General features: G+C 42.3%; 1 protein-coding gene across 1 annotated transcript in view; it reads right to left on the bottom strand.

Annotated features, from left to right (window-relative positions):
• Window positions 1–2,238: 2,238 nt before the first annotated feature.
• The window catches only part of Hfm1 (helicase for meiosis 1), a 79,792-nt gene continuing 54,116 nt past the window's right edge, over window positions 2,239–27,914 (bottom strand). Inside the window, exons 30-38 of the mRNA XM_075943348.1 lie at window positions 21,076–21,156; window positions 20,379–20,494; window positions 17,945–18,024; window positions 15,802–15,905; window positions 8,261–8,494; window positions 5,900–5,990; window positions 3,840–3,951; window positions 3,590–3,741; window positions 2,239–2,362 (exon numbers count right to left, since the gene is read on the bottom strand). Of these exons, the coding sequence (XP_075799463.1) occupies window positions 2,293–2,362; window positions 3,590–3,741; window positions 3,840–3,951; window positions 5,900–5,990; window positions 8,261–8,494; window positions 15,802–15,905; window positions 17,945–18,024; window positions 20,379–20,494; window positions 21,076–21,156 (1,040 nt within the window). The 3' untranslated portion in view covers window positions 2,239–2,292. The remainder of the gene's footprint in view (window positions 2,363–3,589; window positions 3,742–3,839; window positions 3,952–5,899; window positions 5,991–8,260; window positions 8,495–15,801; window positions 15,906–17,944; window positions 18,025–20,378; window positions 20,495–21,075; window positions 21,157–27,914) is intronic.

Here is a 27,914-nt window from a genome sequence, read left to right as displayed (position 1 = left end):
GAGAAACATTAGTCTACTGATTAAAGCGTGGCTTTCATTTTGAGGCCTTCACAGTACGGCATTGCTACAATCTAAACCTCGATTGCACTGACCTATTGTAAAACACACCTCATTATTCCCCAAACAGATACTTCCTCCTTGGCTCTGTGTTCAGGCTGTTACCTCTTTCTAGAGTGTCCATTCTTATATATTCCCTTAACAAAGTATCAGTCATTTTTTTAAGGGTCAAGTTTTAACTTCTCTCTGAAGGTCACCTTAACTTCGCAGCCAGGACCGTATCCCACAGTTCTTAAAACCTGGGTGACAGTCTGGTCCCTGGGTCTGCAGCACAGCACCTATGGGGAAATTGTTGGAAATGAAAACCGCTTAGGAGCACTCCAGACCTAAGTCAGAAACCCTGGGCACACCACAGAGCACGCTGTCTGCAAGCCATCCCTCCAGTGATGGCGGTGCACTCTATATGCTACCTCTGCAGGCACACTTCACCCCGTCTTCCTTTAGTGCACTGTCCTCTGCAGATACTGCATCGTGCACAACCCGCAGGTCACACGACCTGCAAGGAGCATTTTATTGCTGCCAGTTTTCCAACAGTTCAGACGACTGTTAGCATGCTTTAGCAACAGAGTATTTTTTAAATTATGATGCCCACGTGGCTTTAAACCTATGAATGATATTGTGTGCTGAACAGACTGCAGCATAGTATAAGCGTAGCTTTTACACTCTCCAGGAAACGGCGTCACTGTCTCTGCTAGCGTGTAAACGCTGTAAAAGCAGAGACGGTGCCTCGTCCTTTGAAGGACCAAACACAGTGCTTTTCATTAACGGATCGCACTGAATCAAACTGTTATCAAGCAGGTTTCAGTGCACTGCTTTTCATTTTATGGATGTGAAGGACCTCCACAGGCTGTGTGTCCTGGGTTCAGACACAGAGACCCCAGGCTTCCTCAGCAGAGACAGACTCCTCAGCTTTGTCCAAGCTTCTGATGGAGATTAGTACACTTCCCTAATGTTTGTTAGCAATGACAATCATCATTTCACTAACAAATTCCTCTTCGTTTCTTCTCTGGCTTCTATATTTTTATGCTTAGAGACACATCACAAGTATAAAATTTCTTAAGTTGTTTCATCTTTTGCCATGGTAAAGCCATGGCTGCAGAGATGGTGTGGCGGCTGAGTACCTCGTGCTCTTGCGGAGAACCAGGGCCAGTTCCCAGCACCCACATGACGGCCCACAGCCACCTGTGACTCCAGTTCCCAGCACCCACATGACGGCTCACAGCCACCTGTGACTCCAGTTCCCAGCACCCACATGACGGCCCACAGCCACCTGTGACTCCAGTTCCCAGCACCCACATGACGGCTCACAGCCACCTGTGACTCCAGTTCCCAGCACCCACATGACGGCCCACAGCCACCTGTGACTCCAGTTCCCAGCACCCACATGACGGCTCACAGCCACCTGTGACTCCAGTTCCCAGCACCCACATGACGGCCCACAGCCACCTGTGACTCCAGTTCCCAGCACCCACATGACGGCCCACAGCCACCTGTGACTCCAGTTCCCAGCACCCACATGACGGCTCACAGCCACCTGTGACTTCAGTTCCCAGCACCCACATGACGGCTCACAGCCACCTGTGACTGCAGTTCCCAGCACCCACATGACGGCCCACAGCCACCTGTGACTCCAGTTCCAGGGGATCCAGTGCAGCCTCTGGCTTCTGTGAGCTCCTGCACTTACATGGTGCACATAATCTCATCTAGGATCACACATATGCACATAAATAAATAAAATACCTTAAAAACAAGGCAAATTAAACAATAATCCATACCAATTAACATTTCATTTATTACTGCTCAAAAGCTGGACTCTTGAAAGCCCAGAGAGAGGACAGGACACGTGAGAACGCGTTCGTGATACGCTGCACACCGAGCAGACTCACAGCTTTATGTCTCTCTCAGACACCTTTCTTAAGAAATACAACATGAAACCTTAGTTTCTATTAATATTGATTTAATAAAAATTACTTATAATAATAATTACCAGTTTTCTGAAGCAAAACTATTCTTCAAGAATTTATAACAGAAATAAAAATACATCAGTTCACATATTGTGTTATAAGAAAGTCAAGAAATGGATCAAATTTAAGAGAAAAATTTTGAATGGTTGTCAATTATTTTAAAAATAAAAAAGCATTCTTTGGGGATTACACATGTTTTACTTTGCTTATTAACAAAATAATTACTTCTTTTTCTTTTCTTCTTTTCTTTCTTTCTTTCTTTCTTTTTTTTTTAGAAAATATCCCTAAATATTCCCAGAAGAGCCTTCATTTCTTCAGCTGCATCATCAGGATAATACTTACTGGAGGGAAAAGCAAATGTAAAAATGATTTGTGTGTGTGTATGTAAGCCAGCTTATTTTAGAACACAGAGTAAGTAGCGTAACATTACAGTGTGGGTAAGTGTGAAAACTGCTGTCAAGCTAACACAACAAACATACTTAGTATGATGACCTTGGCTGTGGGTAAAAGTTTACAAGAAAGAAAGTACACTGCGAAGGGTAAGGGACAAACCTCTTAATTATTTCTTTAACTACATTAGGAAGTAAAGCTACTCAATAAAAGCGTGAGCAGGTTTCTAAACTCGGACTCTCCACAGAGAGAGAAACTGCTGCAGAGATTCCCTTAAAAAAAAAAAGGCCAGCAGTAGCCAGATGGTGGTGGCGCTCACCTTTAATCCCAGTGCTCAGGAGGCAGAGGCAGGCAGATCTCTGTGAGTTTGAGGCCAGCCTGGTTTACAAGAGCTGGTTCCAGGACAGGTTCCAAAGCAACAGAAAAACCCTGTCTCAAAAATCCAAAAAAACAGAAGAAGGAGAAGGAGGAGGAGGAGGAAGAAGAAGAAGGGAAGGAAGAAAAAGAAAGAAAGAAAGAAAGAAAGAAAGAAAGAAAGAAAGAAAGAAAGAAAGAAAAAAGGAAAGAAAGAAAGGAAGAAAGAAAGATAGAAAGAAAGAAAGAAAGAAAGAAAGAAAGAAAGAAAGAAAGAAAGAAAGAGAGAGAGAGAGAGACACCGAGCCTGCTGAGCTGTGGGACGGCTGACTGTAACATCTATAAGTTGGCTGATGTCATTTGTATTTCTCCAATGACACTACAGTTTATACTGTCAATAAAATGAGTAAAAACAGCTTTATCAACTCAGCGTTTTACAGTTAAATAGCATAGGGTTTGAAAGTTAGTATCTACTCTTGATGGTACTAAGGATCTCTATTCTCAGGAGATCCACAATTTCCATGCTTTTAGTAAGCAAAGGGGTTTGTCTCTGGTCTTGGGTCTGGAGCAGTGGCTCAGTCGTTAAGAGCATGCATTACTCTTCCAAAAGACCCGAATTCAACGCCATCATCCACATGAGACAGCCCACAACTGCCTGTAATCCCAGTTCCAGAAGGACCTGACTCCTACACTCACTAGTAGACACGCGCGCGCGCACACACACACACACACACACACATCTTTAAAATGAATCAAACAATGCTAAATTTGTTTGTAAAAGTATTTGCTGGTAAGGCCTTGGACTGTGTTTGAAGAGTTCCTACCTGAGATCAATTTCCTTTCTAGAGTCACCGTTTCCAATGAAAATATCCACTCCCTGAAGGTTGAGAGACTGTGGCGTTTTGTTAGAGCGGGTAAAACTTACCCTCTCAATCACTGGTGAGAGAGTTGGCTGCCTTCTCTCTTGAAAATTGACCTATGTTTTAATGTAAAAAACAAACAATCAAACAGCAATCACTGACAGTTAAGCATTCAAACAAAAGTTAAAATAAAAACCAAAAGTACATGACTTACAAGGTTTGCACTTCCAGTTTGTAGAGGTGATTCTGTGACGGGAGATGGACCAGACTTGGACACGGCACAATCTGATAGATAAATATCTGGCTTTTCATGTGATGAAGCATAACTGAAAATTAAAATAAATTATTTATGAAATATGACAAGAAAAACAAACTGTTCTATATTAACAGTTACTTTGGAGAATATAAAGCTTATATTTACTACAAAAGAGTTGATATTGTTTCCTATACTCATTGAGAACTAGTATATTTTCTTCTTTCTTCTTTTTATTCCTCCTCCTCCTTTTGAGACAGAGTCTCACTACATAACTCTGGCTGTACTGGAACTCGAACTCACTGTGTAGACCAGTCTGGCCTCCACTCACAGAGGTGTGCCAAGACCACACCTGGCTAATTTCTCTTCTTGAGAACAAACCCAGTTTACATATTCCAGACTAGATCGGAGTCCTAGTTTAAGAAGTAATCATCTAACAATATTACGGTTCAGGGTTTGCTCATTTTCTATTACCTAGAAACCTGTAAGTCCTTTCTAAACTCCCACTGTTTGACCTTTATCCCCCTTCTGTGTCTGGATTCGCGCAGTTACCATCTTCCTTCATATAACCACATACTAGAACTCACAACATTTTATTATATTCACACATTAGAATACACTTATTACTCACACCATATATTAGCTAGGAGCTGGACACAAAGCAGTAAACAGTCACGGGTGAGGTCATCTCACACAGAAACAGACCACACATGAACGTAAACATCACAGCTGGGAAAACAGTTCTCTTGGGAAAGTGTTTGGCTTGTAAGCACGCGGACCTGAGTTTGAGCTCTAGAACTCAGGTACAATCAGCTGTGTGACATGGTGCATGCTGCAATCCCAGGATTTGGGAAATGGAGACAGGAGGATTATGGAAGCCAGCCGGCCTAGTCTACTTGGAAATCCAGACCAGTGAGAGATCCTGTCTCAACAAACTTTTTGTTTTACTTTGTGTGTTTGGGGGGGGAGGGGCAGGTGCTCATTTGCACATGTGTGGGTACAAGTATGGGGGTCAACGGATAAGGTGTGGAGCTGTCTCTCTCCTTCCAATAAGTGGATTCTGAAGATGGACCCAGTCGTCCAGCCTGGTGGCCAGTGCTCTCCAGCCAACCATCCCACAGGAGCGTCTCTGAGATGCATGAGAAGTCCACCTGCCAGCCCTTTCCGCCGTCAGCCCCCCAGGGCTGTCTGTCTTATTGGCCACAACACCTCTGATGGTCCTGCCCTCTGTGACTCACTCTTTAATTGCTGCTAGAATAACTAATTCTTTTATGAGTAAACTGAATGACTGCACCAGCAGTCATGGGGGAGCCACTGGAACTCCCGAGCTGAGTCTGATCTACAGAGACAACTGTGGTGCTGTGATGGAAGTGATGTGAAGGGCATTCATTTCTTGGCATTAGATGCCAAAATTTAAAAATTGCAAAATGTCACATAAATGTCACACTCCTGACTTCCCTTGAAAAATCACAATGTCTGCCAAGACTAAACCTATTTCACAGACAGCAAAAACAGCCAGAGCTTAACAGTGTCTTCCCCTTATGGGGATAGTCCACGGCTCACCCTGGTTCCCCAAATCCTGCAGGCCCCCGAGTCTGTGAATCTGGTCCTGCTAGATCTCCTCCTTATTACAGCACCCAAGGCCTCCCACTCAACAGTGTCAGCCTTACTTCTATGGCCACACAAACACACCTCAATGACCCTCGTGCACGGCCTGTCTTTTTAAGACCTATGTCCTTTTGTTTAAAGTTTTAAACCTAGTCTGTCTATTTGTCTCTTTCCTACTTGTTTTAGACACTATGAAATGACCATGGTTCAGGAGGTCTGATGTGAGCAGCGTTCCCAGGTGACTTTGATGAGGGGCTGACAACAGCACTGAGAGGGACCTCGAATGTTAGCAATGCAATGCTTGGTTAACACGTTAGTGCCTCTCTGACATCTAATGAGATAAACCCATCTCCAGTTCTGTTTCAAGAAAGTATAAAGTTCTAAGACTTATAGACCAAAGTTCTGAAGCTTGCCTGTTTGAGATTTCTCTTTGGAATTTGCTGCTTGACTTTTGGAAGGGTAGCTTACTTCCCCAGGGACTCGAATCACAAGTGTCTCCAAATCCTACGAGAAGAGAGAAGCTTTAGAAACACAATGCAGGTTGACAGCTAACAGACGTGTGGTACACGTTCTGCAAGGGCTCTCTCTACCCAGGATGGTAAGAAGGACGTGGTCAGTGGTGACAGCTAACAGACACACGGTACACGTTCTGCAAGGGCTCTCTCTACCCAGGATGGTAAGAAGGACGTGGTCAGTGGTGACAGCTAACAGGCACGTGATACACGTTCTGCAAGGGCTCTCTCTACCCAGGATGGTAAGAAGGACGTGGTCAGTGGTGACAGCTAACAGACACACGGTACACGTTCTGCAAGGACTCTCTCTACCCAGGATGGTAAGAAGGATGTGGTCAGTGGTGACAGCTAACAGACACACGGTACACGTTCTGCAAGGACTCTCTCTCTACCCAGGATGGTAAGAAGGACGTTTATAGTTTATCATCATGGAGAACATCAGAGCAGGAGACTGGAGACCACGGGATGGGGGGAGTGCTGCTCACGGGGCTGCTGCCTATGGCTTATTCAGTTTGCTTTCACCTCCTCAGGGACGGTACTGCCCATGGTACCCTCCCACATATCAGTTGAGGCTCTCTCTTCCTGATGACTCTAATCTGTGTAAAGCTGACAAAACACTAGCCAGCACAATGACTAATTCTTAGTAATCAACACTGATTTACACAGAGGATGTAAGTGCAGGCAAAGCTAAGAAAATGAAACTATGAAGCACATAAGTTAGTTTATTAGCCACTATGTCTCAAATCCTAAAGCAACCACTATTTAGTTATTTTTTTAAAATTCAAGCATATAACAAATGGAAACTTATTCAGTATTTTAATGGTCTGCATGTAATTAAGTACTCTACACATGGGGAAGAGGTATTCACTGAAAGTGGTCTCCCAGCAACAGCTCTACATCTTCACAGGTCAGCATATACCGACTTCTAGCCTGCAGGACACATCCAGTCTTGAGTTCGGGATGTAAGAAATACACCCAGTGGCCCACATCACACATTTCCAGGCCTATTCTGTGTAGCTGAACAAGTTCTGATGTCCTGAGAAAAGCTTGCGCTCTGCAGGATTCCAAGACAATCACATCTGAATTCTCGCTGGCTCCTGAGGCTGTTGCTCTTCTCTGATTGTCTAGACAGTTGCAGGTGGAGCATATCAAGAAGCAACCATGGGAGGAAGGATGTTCCACAGGCTGAGGAACTGGCTTCTTCTCTCTGCCTCCATGGGAAGAGGGTCACCATTTTTACCCCTAGTCACATAACTACTAAGAGTTTCAATTATCTGTTTTAGCAAATTTGTCTGTATCCAATAGTGAAGTCTCATGACTGTGGGTTTATGTATGATTTAAATGCACCTTCTGATAAAGCCCTTTTTCCTTACTTTTCAATTATTTATTCCTGAAAAGTAAGCATTTCCACCAGAAGCCAAGGCTATTTTCTTTTCTTGCAAGCAGAAAAATATTCTTAAAATCATAGTACCTTTTTATTCCACAGAGTAGTGGACCTGTATGAACTCAGAAGGAAGGCCAAAGTATCCCATTTTATGAGGGAAAGCTTAATAAAGAGAATGGATTTAAATAGAACCTTTAAGAAGAGACAAGAGGACAGGAGAGATGGCTCAATGGTTAGGGGCACTGGCTGCTCCTCCAGAGGACCTGGGTTTTAGTCTCGGCACCCGCAGGGCTGCTCATTCCAACAGTAACCCAGGTCCAGGGGATCAAATGCCCTCTTCTGGTGTCTATGGGCACTGCATGTATGTACACAGCATATAGGCAAAATACTTATTTATACATATAAGGTAAAATAATAAAACAAATTTTAAAAAAGAGAGGGAAAATAGGGCAGAAAAGCCCACTCTGTTTCTCATATCCTCACAAGGGAACAACCTTGGCCTCTACCCTCAAGGGAAAACACTCTTTGTGGAAGACACACCTCTCTTTTTAGTTCTGATAAAAATTATAACCTTACTTAAATAAACACATACAAAAAGGCAAGAAAAAGGAGTCTCAGGGACCAAAATAAAAATAGCCAAAGAATTTCTAATGAATGACTTTATGAAAAAAAAGCAGTTTTACAGGCTGATCTTCAGCTTCCGGCCTGAGCTCGCCCTCTTTTTCATCTTCCTCTCGGAGAGGCAGCTTTGCTTCTGCCTCTCTCCCTCTCTCCCTCTCTCTCTGTCCCCCCTTCACCCTTCCTCTTCCATAACTCCCTGAATAAACATTCAACCTCAAAAAAAAAAAAAGAAAAGAAAAGAAAAAAAGCAGTTTTACCTGATACAGCTGTCTTTTCGGCACCGGCTGAAACGCTCATAACTTCTACTAGGCTTTCGTCATCAAAGTCATCCCAAACTTCATTTCCCAACTCAAAGTTCACATCCAAACCTTCAGAACACCTGCTTTCGCCCGCAACACTGTGGTTTCCAGATGTGTTAGCGTGTCTGCTGAACATCACTGTTTGAGGAGTCCTTTCATTTGAAGTTATACAAGAGTTCCACCTGAGAAAATCTGTTATGTGTGTACAAGAGTGTAGGCACTTGTTAAACCACACAAGCAGCATTTTGAACTGATATGCGATACATCTTTCAACTGCTATGCAGAGGTTTTGAGCCCCAATTTTCAAAGGCACATGCTGTCAAGCACTGACGGATATTTCGTTCAGACAGTTCTAGTTACTGGAACATGAACTGATAGGCCCACTAAACTTCATTTTTAATCAATTAGTTTTTGCATCATCATTATTGTGCATGCATGTGTGGTGTGCATCATCACCATTGTGCATGCGTGTGTGGCGTGCGTCATCACTCTTGTGCATGCGTGTGTGGTATTGTGCATGTGTGTGTGGTGTGCGTCATCACTATTGTGCATGCGTGTGTGGTGTGCGTCATTACTATTGTGCATGCGTGTGTGGTGTGCGTCATTACTATTGTGCATGCGTGTGTGGCATGCATCATCACTATTGTGCATGCGTGTATGGTGTGCATCATCACTATTGTGCATGCATGTGTGTGTGGTATGCATCATTACTATTGTGCATGCGTGTGTGGTGTGTGTCATTACTATTGTGCATGCGTGTGTGGTGTGTGTCATTACTATTGTGCATGCGTGTGTGGTGTGTGTCATTACTATTGTGCATGCGTGTGTGGTGTGTGTCATTACTATTGTGCATGCGTGTGTGGTGTGTGTCATTACTATTGTGCATGCGTGTGTGGTGTGTGTCATTACTATTGTGCATGCGTGTGTGGTGTGTGTCATTACTATTGTGCATGCGTGTGTGGTGTGTGTCATTACTATTGTGCATGCGTGTGTGGTGTGTGTCATTACTATGTGCATGCGTGTGTGGTGTGTGTCATTACTATGTGCATGCGTGTGTGGTGTGTGTCATTACTATGTGCATGCGTGTGTGGTGTGTGTCATCATTATTGTGCATGCATGTGTGGTATGCATCATCACTATTGTGCATGCGTGTGTGGTGTGCATCATCACTATTGTGCATGCGTGTGTGGTGTGCGTCATCACTATGTGCATGCGTGTGTGGTGTGCATCATCACTATTGTGCATGCGTGTGTGGTGTGTGTCATCACTATTGTGCATGCGTGTGTGGTGTGTGTCATTACTATGTGCATGCGTGTGTGGTGTGTGTCATTACTATGTGCATGCGTGTGTGGTGTGTGTCATTACTATGTGCATGCGTGTGTGGTGTGCATCATCACTATTGTGCATGCATGTGTGGTATGCATCATCACTATTGTGCATGCGTGTGTGGTGTGCATCATCACTATTGTGCATGCGTGTGTGGTGTGCGTCATCACTATGTGCATGCGTGTGTGGTGTGCATCATCACTATTGTGCATGCGTGTGTGGTGTGTGTCATCACTATTGTGCATGCGTGTGTGGTGTGTGTCATTACTATGTGCATGCGTGTGTGGTGTGTGTCATTACTATGTGCATGCGTGTGTGGTGTGCATCATCACTATTGTGCATGCGTGTGTGGTGTGTGTCATTACTATGTGCATGCGTGTGTGGTGTGTGTCATTACTATGTGCATGCGTGTGTGGTGTGTGTCATTACTATTGTGCATGCGTGTGTGGTGTGTGTCATTACTATGTGCATGTGTGTGTGGTGTGTGTCATTACTATTGTGCATGCGTGTGTGGTGTGCATCATCACTATTGTGCATGCGTGTGTGGTGTGTGTCATCACTATTGTGCATGCGTGTGTGGTGTGTGTCATTACTATTGTGCATGCGTGTGCGGTGTGTGTCATTACTATGTGCATGCGTGTGTGGTGTGTGTCATTACTATGTGCATGCGTGTGTGGTGTGCATCATCACTATTGTGCATGCGTGTGTGGTGTGTGTCATTACTATGTGCATGCGTGTGTGGTGTGCATCATCACTATTGTGCATGCGTGTGTGGTGTGTGTCATTACTATGTGCATGCGTGTGTGGTGTGCATCATCACTATTGTGCATGCGTGTGTGGTGTGTGTCATCACTATTGTGCATGCGTGTGTGGTGTGTGTCATTACTATTGTGCATGCGTGTGTGGTGTGTGTCATTACTATGTGCATGCGTGTGTGGTGTGCATCATCACTATTGTGCATGCGTGTGTGGTGTGTGTCATTACTATGTGCATGCGTGTGTGGTGTGCATCATCACTATTGTGCATGCGTGTGTGGTGTGTGTCATTACTATGTGCATGCGTGTGTGGTGTGCATCATCACTATTGTGCATGCGTGTGTGGTGTGCATCATCACTATTGTGCATGCGTGTGTGGTGTGTGTCATTACTATGTGCATGCGTGTGTGGTGTGCATCATCACTATTGTGCATGTGTGTGTGGTGTGCATCATCACTATTGTGCATGCGTGTGTGGTGTGTGTCATTACTATGTGCATGCGTGTGTGGTGTGCATCATCACTATTGTGCATGCGTGTGTGGTGTGTGTCATTACTATGTGCATGCGTGTGTGGTGTGCATCATCACTATTGTGCATGCGTGTGTGGTGTGTGTCATTACTATGTGCATGCGTGTGTGGTGTGCATCATCACTATTGTGCATGCGTATGTGGTGTGCTCCTGAGGCTGCACATGCCAGGAACACTGGAGGAGAGCAGAGCATAACTGTGTGGGGTCAGTTCTCTCCTTCCACCTTTACATGGATCCTGGGGATTGAACTCGGGTCTCTGGACTTGCCACCACAAGCTCCCACCCACTGGGCAATCTTGCCAGTCCCATGATTTTAATGGATTTTAATTCCTACAGTAAATAGCTTTGTGGCAGCACATGCTACAGTATTTTCCTGTACAGAAAAATGTTGAGAACACCAGTAACAGTAACATACAGTAGATTAGAAAGTTTTAGATTTTCAGTACTATCATCTTTGTTTATAACATGATTTATTTGGTAGGAATTCATTTTAAATTATCATAAAATGTTTAGTATTTTCTTAGTACTTTAACAGTGTTTGAAAGATTTCTGAGAATGTAACAAGAACTTCTAAGGCGGTATAAGCCTTAGTTTTCTCAACTATCCCGTCCTCATCTCCATCTGTTCACGCCCATTTCTTCTGTCAGGTGTGCCCACAACTGCAGTTCATGTTAGTACACTTGATTGATGCACACTAAGAACAGAAATGGTATTAATGCCATGGAGTACAGTGAAGAGAACAATTAGAGTAAGAGCCATTGAAGATCTAACCATGCGAACAAGCAGCAGCACTCTCTCGGCTGTGGGACTGCGGCTGTGGTGCAGACACAACATTCCCTGAAGGTGAGCAGCGCAGAGAGGACAAGGAACAGCGGGAGAGGCGAGAGAGGCCGGACCTAGGAGTCTTCAGAAATTCTGGAGCACGAAGCAAGAGAAAGGAAGACCCACGGGAACTGCACAGGCAGCCCGTGTCAGATGATGGCAAAGTCACCCGACATGTGAAGAGGCTGCTGAAGAGGCTTCTCCGAGCAGGTCATGTGATCAGACGCTGGACTGGAGGACAGGAAGGTGCAGCAGGGAAACGTAAGAAAGTTAGTGAAATAAGGAGAGGACCAGTAAACACAGGAGCAGAAGGGACAGATGTGCAGGTCGCGGTGACGAGGCACACGTCGAGTAAGAGAGTCATAGTCATCCGCTCTCTGCCTTTCTCAGAGCATGCACTGACCTGAGGGGAGAAGGGATGGAACGCGGCACACAAGGACCAGAGGACAGCGCAGGAACTGCTTACTTTCAGGCAGCTATAGCCAGGAGTGTGGCTGTAGGCATGAATTTGTGCTGAGAAAAAGACAGGCTTAGCAATCACCAAGGGTTAGCTGGTGATTTCAGACATGGCTTCAGAGGATCTGTGTAGACATTTGACAGTAAAAAGAATATAGAGAGAGGAAGGAGGAGATGGGGTGAAGCAGGAAGCAGAGGAGGGGAGACAGAGACAGGAGGATAGATGGATCCATGTGGAACATCAACTGGCAAGAAAAGTCCAACAAGAGTCTGAAAAGAAATCAATAGGATGGCTTCACTGGAACCCAGGGAGACGCTTTCCAAAGGAAGGAACAGAAGGGTGAAATCTTCCAGAGAAGAACTCATAAACCTGAGTCACTAAATGGTCCGAAGGAAGAGCAGTTTCAAAGTAAGGATGAAGAACCCAAAGTTTAGTGAGTAAGAAAGGACCAAGATGAAAGAAATGAGTGTGAATTTTTCTCGTACTTTTTAATTTGACAAGAAAGCAAGACACACAGGGAGAGCACGGGATGCTGACTCCTCCTCCTCCTCCTCTTCCTCCTCCTCTTCCTCATCGCCATCATCATCCTTCTGGCATGCTAACCTTCCCATGAGTAGAAGCACCCTCCTTTCCCATAGGGAAAACAGCCTCTGTCACTCTAGGCGAGCCTGATGAGGTCACCGATCACGATTCCCAGATTTTCCTGGGGCCACAGGGACAGAATGACCACTCCTCCAGCTATAGAGATTTATATTACTCCAAACAGACTGGTCAGAGTGTTTCAGGTCTGTACACCTACAAGTGCAAAGTATCTTTCTCTATGAGACTGTTAAACTGGGAAGATGGAAATCTGGAAGGACTTACTGTGTGAGAAAGCCGGAGGTGTGGTAGGACAGTCTGAGCGCCTGGAGCTAGAAGGTTAAAGCCAGAGGCCTACTGGGACCTCCAGTTTATATGGAGTAACCAGTTATCTCTTTGTGTGTAAGTCCCTTTGTTTGAATTTCAGATCACTTGTTATCACAAAGGTCATGCATGATTAGCTAGAGGGAAACTTGCTACAGCTGAAGAAGGAAAAGCCTTAAGCATGTTTATACGCTAAAGGGAAAAGGACAATAGAAAGCAGATGGTAAACTGGGTGTGGGGGACGCACACCTGTAAAATTCAGTACCTGGGAGGCAGAGGCAAAAGAATAACAAATTAAAAGGTGGTAAGGACAGCATAGTGAGTTCTAAGCCAGACAGGGTGCACAGAGAGACCTGTCTCAAAAAATAAACCAAAACCAAAGCGTAGACAATGCAAATATTGGATAGAGGAGAGAATAAGTGACCTTCTAAATTCCCAGAGAAAGCAAGATTAGACAGAATTCACATTAAGCCTTGAACAGAAGAAAAAAATAATTCTTCTTTTAAGACAACAGAGGGTTAATGAGAGATGCAAAATCAGAGAAATACATCAGCTGGGTGAGGTGGGATGAGATGGTGGGAAGTCGAAAGAGTTCATATACTAGAAGTTCAACACTCAATTTTCTACTGATAACTAAAAGTCAATTTCATTTTCTAGAGATGGCACTGGACTGGGAATCAGGAGATGTGGAATCTATTTCTGGCCCTGCCATTAATTAGGTGTGTGATTTTGGGCGAGTCATTTAATCTCTTAGAATCTTGGCTTCCTTTACTGTAAAATGAGAAACTGCACAAAGGTCCCTTCCAAATTAAATCTTATGATTCAAAATGCTTTCTCATATAATTTCTAATACTTTTTCCTTTTTCTCTTTGTGAAACTGGAATACAGATAATAAAATTGCCATGTTTTTCTTAAAACATTCCCAATACTTAGAATGTTTTCACAATAAAGACTGACGTGTGGGAAGTATAACAAACACACGTAATTGCCGCCATTAGCAACAGCAGATGCTACTTCAGGATCTTTATAAGCATCGTCTCATTTAATCCTAAAACATCTGAGACAATTGGGTGAGAGACTTGAGATAAGGGTCCTGGGTGCACCAGGAGGGGTTGCAGTGAACGGCAGAATTAGAATGCAGACCCAGAACGACTGTCTGGGTCCTGTCAGCCTCACTATCCTGCATATGGCTCCTTCCTTAAAATGAGGGGGGGGGAGGATGAGAGAGAGAAAGACAAAGCAGCTCGTTCAGTAAAACAAGAACACGGCTATTGCTGGGGTTAAACTATCCGGACAAGGCTTTTCTATCATACTTAAGTTAGAGTAATGAGTAGAAGAAAGTGGGAAACAATAGGCATAGAAGATGCAGTCGGGGGGCGGGGGGGGGGGAGAAGAAGCTGTGCACAGGAGGAGCAGAGAGAACTGCAGCAGGGTAAGAAAGGCACAGTCAGAGGGCTAATGAAGGTCATGATGTCATCAGAGTTAGCAGACCTAACTCTGCGCCTCTCAGATTACATATCCAGTTACTTATGGAACCCAGGATGTCAGGAACCCGTGCAAGCCCTGCTCCGCTGAGCTGCACATGAGGCTGCCCAGGGCCTTAAACTGTGACCAAAGGAAACAAAGTAACAGAATGAAAGTGTGCCCAGGAAATCCAAAGCTCACCTTCATTTATATTGACATACAGCCTCTTGAACAAACCACTCACAGGTTAGGGCTATTTCTCATCTTTTAGTATATCACACCATTAATAGAATGAACCAGGGAAATAGCACTAATAACATGGGGATCCAACATAAATGTGCTGAAGAATTCCTATGTATTACTGCATTTTTAATGATAAGACACAGATAAAAGCAAATCTAGATCACAAAACTTTTGTGCCTCTCAAACTAGCAATCGTCTCATTGTGCCTAGAGATTGTAAGAATCATAGATTTAGGAATGGAGGAAATACTAACAGTCAGCCATATTGATACTCTCAGTTCATTCATTCATTCATTCATAGTTTCTGTTTTTGAGACAGGGTTTCTCTGTGTAGGCCTGGCTGTCCTAGAACTCACTCTGAAGACCAGGCTGTCCTTGAACTTAGAGATTCACCTGCCTCTGCCTCCTGGGTGCTGGGAATAAAGGCTGTGCCACCTGGCATGATACTTTCATTTTAATATTTTTTTACATTTGTGTGTGTGTGATTGCACACATGCCCTTGTGTGTATGTGGAGGTCAAAGGACAGCATGCAGGAGGGAAATCTTCTTCTACCGAGTGACCTCTGGAGAACAGGTCATCAGAAACAAATACTTTTATCCACTAAACCCCCTCACTGGCTCCCAATACTTCCCCAAGGTCACACAACTATTTTTATGAAACTGGACTAATTTTACAGCCATTATTTAAATTTCTAAAAATATGTAAAAGTAGTAATTCATCGGTTTAAGACTTTGTTCACACAAGGCTTTCTGATTCTCCCAGTTGTCCCTCACATTAGTTTTAGATAAACAGTCAACACTTTGTAGGGAAGATACTGAAAAATCTTTGATAACATGACAATTTGAAATAACCTAAGAGTTTAAAATTGGCTGAAAAATACAAGAAAAAACTGTGGTCAGTTGATATTCATAATTTTTTAGATGCTGGGTTTTTGTTTAAATGACTTGTTAACCTAAGTAATGCCAAATTCCTGCACAAGTCAATAGCAACAATAATCTACCTTTGCCATGATATTCAGATGGTTCCTGTGGAACTTCTCCATAGATTTCATGCTCACTCCACGGTTTCGACATTGGCAACTCTGGGATGTTTAAAGATCCAGACCTTTACGATGAAAACAAAGCCACAGAGAAGAAGTATTGATGAAGTTGACCTTGGAAACTAGATACTCCTATAAATAAAAAGAGCACGGTCTACTAACTTGACAATTCTGGGAAATTCATTACTGTCTCCACCAAATCTCAAACTGCCCTGAGCTCCTATCTCCTCCTGCCTTATATTCCTCTCTCCGTGCTCTTGTACACTGTAAAGATTTATCATTTGTACTGCCTTAATAAACGCTGACTGGCCAGTAGCTAGGCAGGAAGTATAGGCAGGGCGACGAGAACAGAAGAATTCTGGGAAGAGGAAAGGCTGAGTCTGCTGTTGTTACCCAGACACAGAAGAAGCAAGATGTGACTGCCTCACTGATAAAAGGTACCAAGCCATCTGGCTAACACAGACAAAAATTATGGGTTAACGTAGGATATAAAAGTTAATAAGAAGTCTGAGCTACTAGGCCAACCAGTTTATAATTAATGTAGACCTCTGTGTGTTTTTGGGGGGACTGAACAACCACAGAACCAGGCGGGACAGAAAACCTCTTTCAACATCTCTGTCTACCCATATCACTTCTGTCTCCACCTCCCTAGTACTGGGATTAAAGCCATGGGATCCAAGTGCTGGGATCACCTTTATGTGAGCTCTGTTTCTCTTTCAGACAGATTCAATCTCTTATAGCCCAGGGTGGCCTTGAACTAACAGAGATCCCTCTGCCTCTGTCTCCTGAGTCCTAGAATTAAAGTGTGTATCACCACTGCCTGGCCTCCAGTAGCCTGTGATGGAAGAGTCCAATACTCCATCATCTTTACGTGCCCCAGTAGACACCTGCCATCAGTATGCAGTCTTTAAAAATCTATTAATAAGGCTATTCTCAGTTAGATAACCGAAGTCAAGATCTCTAGAAATAGTGCTGGATCTAGATTTCTGATTGGTTGGCTCTTGCTCCATATTGGTTGCTAAATAAACAGAATGTTATCTTGGCAGACAGGACTCTGCTATCCTCCTCCTATCTGAGAGACAGGACAAGTCCTGTTGGCTGGAGGGAGGGGAATCACTTTCTTCAGTGAGGTAGACACTGGTAAGTTGCCTATGCTCCAGCAAACAATCTCCCACAAATGCTTATGCAAAGAATTCTAATTAATCTCAGTGGATCACACACACAGCCAAGACATGAAAGCAGGAGGGTGTGCAGGAAAGAAGTGTTTCAGTGGGGAAGGAAAGTGGGTAAGATGGGGAATAGAGTGAAGGAACTAAAATTCACTTTGTGCAAGTATTAAACTGCAAAGAATAAAAAATTAGTTTATAATGCAGAAAAGAATATTCTGAATAGGATAAGATGAATAGGAAATTATATATAAAATATTCTCTTCTCTGAATCATAATATAAGAAAAGAACAATGAATTATCATCTGAGGTCCTCTTCTTATTAATTGGGAGTGAGGTCTGCTTTTTTATTAAGAAAATGAGATAAACATTATGTATTGAGGTATACAATTATAATCTCAGCACCTAAGAGGTTAAGACAATAGGATTATTAATTCAAAACCACTCTAGACTATATAATGAATTCAAACCAAGCCTGGGCTACAAACCAATATGTCTCAAAACATCAATCAGTAAATAGATATTAAAAATAGCATAAGAAAATTATTTTATGAGCTAGGTTGTCATGAAAGTCAGAAGATATATTGCACAAGCAAAATCTCAAATTAGAAAGTATTTTTCAAGCCTAAGGTGTTATTGGTATGGAATGAGCACCTGCAGGGAAAGGTTAGGCTTTCCTTCTAAAACACAGTATCTCCTGTCTCAGAGAACAGGGGAGGACCTAGGGATGGGTAGTTTCCTAGGGAAGAGGGCACTCAGGGAATGACAACATATGAGATACCGAAACCCTTTTGGTAGTATTGCTTTATAATGAAATTAAATGGTTACTGTGATTTTCATTGAATAGTCAGTGACTAACTTCCCTTGAGTAAGTGGTTATCTGGAGGAGCAACAGTTAAATGAACACTTTATCTTAGATATTAATATTGGTTTTGTACCTTGATATACTGGAAAGGGATGGTCTTGGAGTAAAACCAAACTCCTTAAGGTCCACATTTTGAGATTTGTTCATCTGTATCTGTTGATAAAAAAAAATACCATTCCAAGTTCAACTATCACTTTCACAAGTGAACCAAAGAGTAAAGACACCACTGGTGAATAAAGCCCCGAACTCAAGGGACTGGAGAGTGTTGGGCTAGTTCTCAACTCAGATGTTCTTCTCAGGCCCTTCTTAAACAGAGACAGTTTTCATTTTGCTTTTGCTTTTTTTTTTTTTTTGTTTGTTTGTTTAAGGTTGCCTTCTCTTCTGGCTATTTATGTGACATTTTCAGAAAAAGATCTTTGACTCCCAAGACTTAAGTTATTATCTCACTATGGACAACTCTCAAGTCTGCATTTCTACTTAAGCCTCCCTTCTGATTTCCAGTTAGGCAGCTTCCTCTAGGACACCTCTGCGTGGGTATCTCATTTCTTGTGGCAGTGGCACTGGGAACTGAAGGTGGGATTCCAATGAGAAGCCCCCCACAGGTGCAAGCATTTCAATACTTGGCCCCAGCTGGCGCCACTGACTGGGAAGGTTTACCAAGAATGGCCTTGCTGGAGGAATAGGCCACTAGAGGTAGCTTTTAAAGAATTTAAATATTTAAAGAATCCTACCATTGCAAATTACTCTTTTCTCTCTGCTTCATGCTTGCGGCTCAAGATGTGAGCCTCTAGCTTCTGCTCAGCCACCATGCTGACTGCTCCATAAACCCAAATAAACTCTTTTGTAAGTTGCTTTGGCCATGTTGTTTTACCCTATCAAGAGAGAAGTAGCGAATACAATTCTCTAGCTAGACTAAACCACTGAGCATGTTATTATCCCAGCCTGATATCTAGTGTCTCTTAAACTGAATCTGTTCTGCCTTTGTTCCCCCAAACTTGATTTCCCCTTTACTCTCGCTGTCCTAGAGGGGCCCACCTCTCCTCCCAGTTAATCAGCCAGAAAGCTGATCATTGGTTTTGACTTCTTCCACCTCACCCCTCAAACTAATGTACCTCTGAAAAATGTTTCAAGTCCAGTCACGTCTCGCCATTACCTGCCACCACTAACTTACATTACCATCAGTTTGCTTCAATTATCACAAAACAACCTATTGGCTTTCCATGTTCCTATTTTTTAATCTTCTAATTCTTTCTCTTCATTACAAACAGAATGTCCTTTAAAAAACCCAACTCAGATCAGGCCACTGATTAAAGCACTTTAATGTTTCTAAATAATTTGAGGATAAAAAATAAATCTCTAAAATAACAAAATGCTTTGCATGATCTAATTCCTATTTACTCCTTCAGCCTTAATGCTCACTATCTAAAATTAATTTCCAGACATACTATATTATTTCAGCTACTTGGAAGATCTCTTTGTCGCCACCAAATACTCCAGAACTTTAAAATTTAGTCTATAGGTCTCCATCACTATCTTGGTGCCCGTTCTGTATCCTTGGATTATCCTCAGCCTCAGTCACATCTATGAGGAGCCTTTCCCAGATCATCAGACATGGGCTGAGCACACTTTTTACCTAAAATCACATGTCTTACGCTTCCTTTACAGAAACACTCATTACACTAGGGCAAAGGCTTATGTGTATTCTTTATTCAACTAGAAACTCAGTGAGGACAGAGACTACATCTGCCCTACTTACCACTATAAACTTGTTTTTTTTAAAGATGGGAAGAAACAAGAGTATGGAAGAAATGTAGGCATGAAGGTGGGGGAAAGGAAAGAAGGGAGGGAGAGAAAACTTAAATTATTTTGCTTTTTAATTTTTTGAGACAGGGTCTTTCTGTGTAGCCCTGGCTGACCTGAAACTCACTGTGTAACCAGGCTGGCCTCAAACTCAAGAGATCCACCTGCCTCTGCCTCCCAAGTGCCGGGATTAGAGATGCGCACCACCAGCACCCAGGCCACAAAACTGTTTTCTCAGAAGAAGTGGTGATCACTTTACATCTCATGATTATTTCCCAGTCCGCCCTTAATTTAGCCTCACTGAAATCTGTCATTGTATGAAGCCCACACAAGGACTCTTCTAGGACGTGATGACTTGGGCTTAAAGGAAGTCTGCTTACGACTGTCCTACCGAGCAGGAGATGCTCATTCTCTCATCACCTGGGAGGAAGGCTCTTCATTGTTCATTCACATACTTAAGGCCAAGAGTCCAAGTTAACATCAGAATTTCCAGTTTGTTCTAGTTCAAAGCCAAGACAGGGCAAGACTGTCTAGTTCCAACCGTGACTAAACTAAGTCAAGCTCAGATTTCTCTTTCTAAACTAAGGTGAGGAAAGAGCTGGACAGTTATCTTCCAAAAGTAGATTTATAGATCGATTATAATGATGATATGATTATCCACCCCCCTTCCTGATGCAGAGCAAAGGACAGATGCCATTAAAGCTAACCTTGAGTCGTTTCACTGGAGGAAGAGAAGAGACAGCATCTCTGCTTTTTAAGTCAGACAAATACGAAGACATTGCTGACTCTTTAACTTCTGCCTTTTGTGGAACTCCGATTTTACCTATTAAAAGAGATTGTAGATTATCTTCTTTTGTTTTTGTTTTTTAAGTAAGACAGGATCTTGTTATGCAGCCCATTCTGGTCTTCTACTTACAGCCCTCCTGCCTCCACCTCCCAAGTACTGGACAATAGATTTGACCAACATGGTCAGTGCAATTTTAGAATTTTTGTATTACATTTTTGGTAGTATGAAAAAAACCTAAATGTCTTTGAAACATGAAATTTAATGTCTACTTTTTTCCTGTTGTTCTCCTTACCACAAAGGAAAATTCTTTGGAGAGTTTTGAGTAGGAATGGTATAAATATCATACATAAAAAATTAGCATATCACTATTAATAACTCAAGACGTTTATTTTTTATTTATTTTATCCGTCATTATAAATGTGTGTGTGTGCACAAGAGTGAAGGGCCCTTGGATGTCAGAAGAGGGTATCAGAGCTCTGGGACTGAAGTTGCAGACAGCGGTGGGTGATGGGAACTAAACTCGTCCTTTGTGAGAGCAGGTGGTAACCACTGAACCATTCTCCACTCCATATTCACTACAGACATTTCGATTCTGAAATAATCTTAGCAGAACTCACAGCAATCATGTGCACATGTATGTTTATTTTTACAATGATGATTGCATTCTCGGTTCCCAGGTTTTTTGCAGGTAGCCATTCCTAAATTAATGTGAGAAAAATACATTTGTTATTATATATACTCTTACAAATTCAATACAAAGTCTTTCAATTTATTCTTTTTTTCTAGGTAGTGGCAAGAACACGACTTTCATACTTCCTTACATATTAACACACACAGTTAAAAAGGATATTCTAGTAACACTCCTTCCACTCTCAGTCCCTCCCAGCTTCTCACATGGCGCTTCTAGCCGCCCACAGCTAATATAATTATTACATCTAATGTAAGTACAACCAATGCAGCAGATAGTGGCAGCAAGTTTTATCCTCATGGAAGTGAGAGTGAAGACTCGTTCCCTACTCAAGGCTGAGCATTTGAAAACCAACGAATCTCACAGCATTGTAACGGCATCCTGAGTAGAGAGGACGTCATAAATATTTTTGAGTTATTAATAAGTGATTTAGAGACACAAAATTTGCTACAATAATTCAAAGAAAGAAAAGACCACTTCCGGATTGGTGTCTCTAAACTGTAACAAACGTATCCAAATATAGGATTTATTATAATATATGTATATGATATCCACCGATATGTGGGCGTTCTGGTTTCTCGCTGTGTTACAGCACTAGGGATTGAGCCTTTGGCTGTGGATGCTAAACAGGCACTCTATTGCCTGCGCTGGCCCTGAACTCCTTCCTGAGCCACCTGCCTCAGTTCCCCAAACAGAATTACAGGCCTGCCATGTTTGCTATGCTTTAAAGACATTTTTCTTGATCTTAGTTCTGACTAGTAACATTAGGAAAGGGAGACTATTTTAATTGTCCTCATAGAATAGACGGGATCTGGACATGCGAAGGGGACAAGGGGAAGATATTCCAGATACAGATCGCAGTACTCAAAGACAGTAAACCACGAATGTTATTTTTTAATTTTTTAATTTTTTTAGTACTTCAATTTTTATTTGACAAAACAAAACAAAATGGTAAGGAAACAAGATCATAGCTGGATATATAATGTATGGATTTTGGTTTCTTTTGAGAACAAAGATAATCTTTTTAGAAATGGATTGTTTGTAGGTCACTATATTTTGTTGCTTACACAGGGAAATAAAAACCCTTCATGTAATAAACTTTGAATCCAAAGTCCTAAATCTCAATTGTAGTATTTCTGACTCATTTGTCACATTAAAATAAACCCTAAACATTTTGACTCAGAATTATTTTGATGTTTGTTTGTTTTTTGTTTTTTTGAGATAAGGTCTCTATTTGCAGTCCTGGCTGTCCTCAAAACTCACAGAGATCCACCTGTCTCTGCCTCCTGAGTACTGGGATTAAAGGTGTGAGCCACCACAGCCCGATTCCCAGCCAGAATTTTTTTTTTTTTTTTTTGGTTTTTCAAGACAAGGTTTCTCTGAACTTTGGAGCCTGACCTTGTACTAGCTCTTGTAGACCAGACTGGCCTCAGACTCACAGAGATCCACCTGTCTCTGCCTCCCAAGTGCTGGGATTAAAGGTGTGCACCACCACCGCCTGGCTCCCAAACAGAATTCTTACAAACAAAAAAGAATCTTAACACCCATTCAGCTGCATTTTGTACAATCTCAAAATCTAAATTCAGTTAAGTTAAAAATGACTCATAAAAGGCACTGAGGTTGGCAAACCAGGGGGTGTAGTTTTCGATTGGGATTAAGCACAGCAAGTGTCTAGAGAACACCACTGTGTGCAGGCTGGTGTGCCAGAGAGCAAGGTGATTTTACACTCTCGGGGCTAGTGACAAGGAAGGTAAATGCAAGCAACTGAACCGAGTTGACAATAATGCTCTTAAATGATTCTAAAGTATGAGGTCTATTTGTTATACAATCATGCTCAATGAAGTCTCAGGAAAATTATTAAGACTAGGAAACTTCTATATTAGTTAATTATCATCACACTGACAACTAAGTAAAGGCATACAGAAGTTCTGAGGAATAAGAATTGCTTTTTCAGTTATTGCTGGTAAGTTTTCTATGACTACTGACAACACTCCCAATGGCTTTAACATTTCCACCCCCACAAGAAGTTTTTGATCTAGCCATGTTTTGAGCACTGCTACTGAAGTCTGAGATAGTCAAGAACCCTTTGTTTCCCTGCCGCCTGCTTTCACACTGTCAGAACAACTGGGATTAAGTGACAAACACACATTTTGTCACTGCAAAGCTGAGACCACCCAAAGAATGAGACAACACAATCTTTCTCAGGAACTGGGTCTGCACGCAAGTACTGCAGACCTGCTGCAACCCTGTGGTAGGCAGCCCCACTGAGAGCAGCACCTCACTTGCCTAGCAGCTGCTTTTGTATCTCTGCTCTGTTCCAAACCCAGACGTGTCCTCCCGAAAAGTCTGCAGCCTTATACAGCCACACCTTCAAATAGCCTGGATCTGAGTTTGCGGGACACAAACTTTAGTCGACCTAGAAATACTGAACAGCTCTGAGGATCTTTTCATTTTCATTGTCATTGTTCAGTCAAGTCATGGAACAACTAGTTACTTGTATCCTTAGCAGCCTGGGATTAATGGATGAGGCTTCTCACTACAATGGCAGATGTATGGTCTCTGAGGACTGAGAAGGTCAGTGTGCTAGGCTCTGTTATTGTCTGGGTATAAAGGTCCCCCAAGGCTCCCGTATTGGTCCCTGACTGCTGAGTACAACCATTGTGATGTGACTGATGCCTGCAGGCTCCTACTTTCCCCAGTGAACTAATCCAGTGCCCTTATGGGAGGCAGGGGTCTGGCTCTAAGCTTGCTAGAGAGATGACTGTGAAGGGCCCGTCTCTTCCCTGGCTCCCACTTGTGTCTTTCTTGCTCCAGATGCCATCAGGGGGGCAGCTCTGCTCTACCACACCCTTACCCCATGGGGTGCTACCCCACTACAAGGCACAGAATCACTGCAGCTGGCCCTGTGCACTAAAACCACTAAGCTGAAAGAAATACTCCCTCTGTGAAACGGGTCCAGGTGTCACAGCGATGGAGTCTGATGGTATGTCAGCTACGTGTCTTGTCCCTGTGACAGACAGCTGACAACCAGAGCACTCACTGCCTTTGGAGGACCCAGTCAGGTCACAGAAGCCACACGGGGTGACTCACAACTGCCTGCACTTCTGGCTCCAAGAAGATTCAACACCACCAGCCTCACGTGCACATACCAAGCACAATGATATACACTTCTCTGAAACCAGAAATGTGTTGTCTAGCCGAAGGTAAATCCAATCAAATCCACAGCAAAGGACAACCATCACACACTGTTGCTGATAAAGTCATCATCATCATCATTATAATAACAAATCCCTGGCATCTGAAAGTAGATAATTACACCATAGTGTTAACTAAACCTGACTTTGAAAATACAAACAACACTCAGATAAAGTCATTCTGTGACCACAGTGAAGACAGGTAAGACGTCTGAAGTGAGAGATAAGAAAGAAGCACAAAAATAATGGAATATCCCCATCTTCTGGCTAATACAGATGACTACTAACTTTAAAAATATACTTTCAAAATAAAAAGACCAGGTGTGGTGGTGCACGCCTTTAGTCACAGTACTCGGGAGGCAGAGGCAGGCATTTCTCTGTGAGTTCTAGGCCAGCTTGGTCTACAAAGCATGTTCAGGAAACCGGGGCTACATATGAAACCCTGTCTTGAAAAACAAAGCAAGGTGAGTGTGTGTGTGTGTGTGTGTGTGTGTGTGTGTGTGTGTGTGTCAGAGGACAACTTGCCTGAGTTGGTTCTTTCCTGTCACGTGGGTCCTCAGGCATGGCAGCAAGCACTTTTACCCATTGAGCCATTTCTCCTGACCCTGATGGTCTTTTGAATGCTGTGATAATGCCTCATTAATAGATTTTCTTTCATCTGTCCTAACAGGAAGTGCTTTTTTTTCTTTTTCTTTTTGGATGGACAGACTTATACCTTATGGTAGGTCTCAAAATTTTTCCCTACTTTTTCCTCTGATTTTTTTGTTCTCTCTTTTTAGGACACTTACTTGAGTGTAGGCTCCTAGGTTGCCTCTTGGTCTGTTTCCTTGATCTCTGATTTGCTTTCACTTAGATTGTACTTTGCTTCCAGTGTTTGCCTCTAATCACAGATTTGACTTCTCTGTACCTATTCTTATTCTAAGGTTGCTATTTTAATATTAAATCTGTTAATTCTGGGATTATCCTATGACTCTTTCACCACTTTTGTCTACTCTGGGATTTCTATGTTCCGCGTTTTCCTCCACTATCTGATCATCCTCAGCTGTCTTCCTTCTGCATATCCACTGCACATGTGAGAACCTAACCCATAGCAGATGCAGGGCCCATGCTCAAACTGTGGGTTTAACACAGACAACGGAGAGAGTGATCTCCACAGCCCACTTCTGGAGCCTTGTCTATCAGCTGTTCCACCTCCTGAATTACATTAGCAGTGTTAATTCTCTCCCAAAGGGTTCATTTAATTCACTTAGAGAAAGATGCGATGACCACGAGGAAATGCCTTATAATTTTTTTGTCATAAATCAAGATATTTGCAAGCTGCATTTTGTAAGACTGCCACAAGATGGTGTACCAGGGCAGTGTATGCACCTGCAATCCCCTCAGCAGAAATTAACTGGGTCTAGAAGCCTGACAGGAATTCCACAAGCTCCCCAGTATTTCAAGACAGGTTTGCAAGGTCTTGTCAGGAGTGAGGAGATTATGCTCTATCTATTGATGATGCAATCTTGTATCTACCTGTTAAGCCCTGTTGACTGGTGATATAATTTGTTTTATGTTCATTTGCTGTGTTTTAGTGTGAAAAGCCTCTCTAGATATGAGAGTGAGTTATTGAAGTCTACTATTATTGTGTCAGGACCGATGTGACCTTTGAAATTGTTATTGTTTATTTCATGGAACTGTGGGTCCCAAGACCCAGTACATAAATATTTGCAATGGTTATATCCTCTTGGTGAATGGTTCCCTTTATTAATATGTGGTTAATATTTTTCTGAGTAGTTTTGAAGTCTGCTTATCAGATGGGAATCACTAACCCAGCCTGTTTATGGTTTCTATTTGCTTGATAAGTTTATTTCTAACCTTTGACTCTAAATATTTGGTTGTCTTTTCTAGTTATGTGAGTTTCTTGGGTGACAAGGGATAATTGGATCTTCTTTTGTTTGTTTTGTATTTATTTAGTCTTTGTGGTGGCTAATCTTGACTGTCAACTTGACATTCCTGAGACGAGAGAATCTCAATTGAGGAACTGTCTCTATCTGAGTGGACTGTGGGAGTGTCAGTGGGGAGATTTTCTTGATTTCCAATTGATACGATAGGGCCCAGCCAACTGTGGGCTTAGGCAGGTGGGTCTGAGCTATATAAAAAACGTAGCTGAGTGGTAATCTAGGAGACAAGCCAGTAATCAGAGTTCCTCTATGGCTTTTGCTTTAGTTCCTGTCTACAGGTTCCTGTCTCAAGTTTCTGCTTCTAGGGGAAGATGGTCCATAACACGTAAATTGACTGCTTTTGGTTGACGGTTTATCACAGCAACAGGAAGCAAAGGAGGCAGGCTGTGTCTTCTCATTGGTAAGTGCATTTTCATTCAAGGTGCTGATGACAGTTTCTACTGTTTTGATTCTTTCATTTCTATAATTTTTTTATTTATGTGCACTGGTGTTTCTCCTGCAAACATATCTGTGTGAGGGTGTCAGGTACGCTGGAACTGGAGTCACAGATAGTTGGGAGCTGCCATGTGGGTGCTGGGAATTGAACCCAGGTCCTCTGGGAGAGCAGTCAGTGATCTTAACTACAGACTCATCTCTCCAGCCCTACAAGTTAAAGACTTCAAATTAGTGAAGGGTTTGCTATCATTGACGAGTTTATTGGTTGTTGCTATTACTAATGAGTCTATTATTGCTGTTGCTGATGAGTCTGTTGTTGCTATTACTAATGAGTCTATTGTTGTTATTACTAATGAATCTATTATTATTACTAATGAGTATTGTTGCTATTACTGATGAGTCTATTATTGCTATTAGTAATGAGCATATTGTTGTTATTACTGATGAGTCTATTGTTGTTATTACTAATGAGTCTATTGTTGCTATTACTGATTAGTCTGTTATTGCTATTACTAATGAGTATATGTTGTTATTACTGATGAGTCTATTGTTATTACTAATGAGTATATTGTTTCTATTATTGATGAGTATTATTGCTATTATTAATGAGTATATTGTTGCTATTACTGATGAGTCTATTGGTTGTCACTCTTGTTCGCTGATTTATTGGTTACTCTTTTTTCTCTCCTGGTGGCACTGGATGCTTGATAATTTGCTGTGTCAGACAATATTCATTCCCTCCCAGCTTCCTGGCGCTCATCTGTGCTGTGTATTCTTTCCTATGTTCTAGTGGGTGACACTGTCCTTCTTATTTCTCTGTATTGTTTTTTTAAGGATTTTCTGTATTTCTGACTTAGCATGAATTGCTTTAGCTTGTGTTTGTCTTGAAATATTCCCATTCCTCCTCAGTGTGAACAGAGTACTTTAGTGAGTATAGCTGTCTTGACAGTTGATATTACTTCCAGTGTGAACAGAGTACTTTGGTGAGTACAGCAGTCTTGACAGTTGATATTTACTCTCAGGGCTTGAAAGGCATCATTTATGTTTCCTAGCTCAGGGTTGCTGAAGACAGATCTAAATGCTATTATGATCTTTTTGCCTCTTTGCCCACAGCCTTACAGCTTTTAGTATTGTTTGTTTTTTACTTTTGACATCTTGACTATGATAAATCATAGAAAGGTTCTTTTCTGGTCAAA

This window comes from Microtus pennsylvanicus, chromosome 12 (genome assembly GCF_037038515.1).
Source record: "Microtus pennsylvanicus isolate mMicPen1 chromosome 12, mMicPen1.hap1, whole genome shotgun sequence".
NCBI classification, from domain to species: domain Eukaryota; kingdom Metazoa; phylum Chordata; class Mammalia; order Rodentia; family Cricetidae; genus Microtus; species Microtus pennsylvanicus.
Note: the sequence above shows the minus strand (reverse complement) of the source record. Positions and strands in the feature narration are given on the sequence as shown.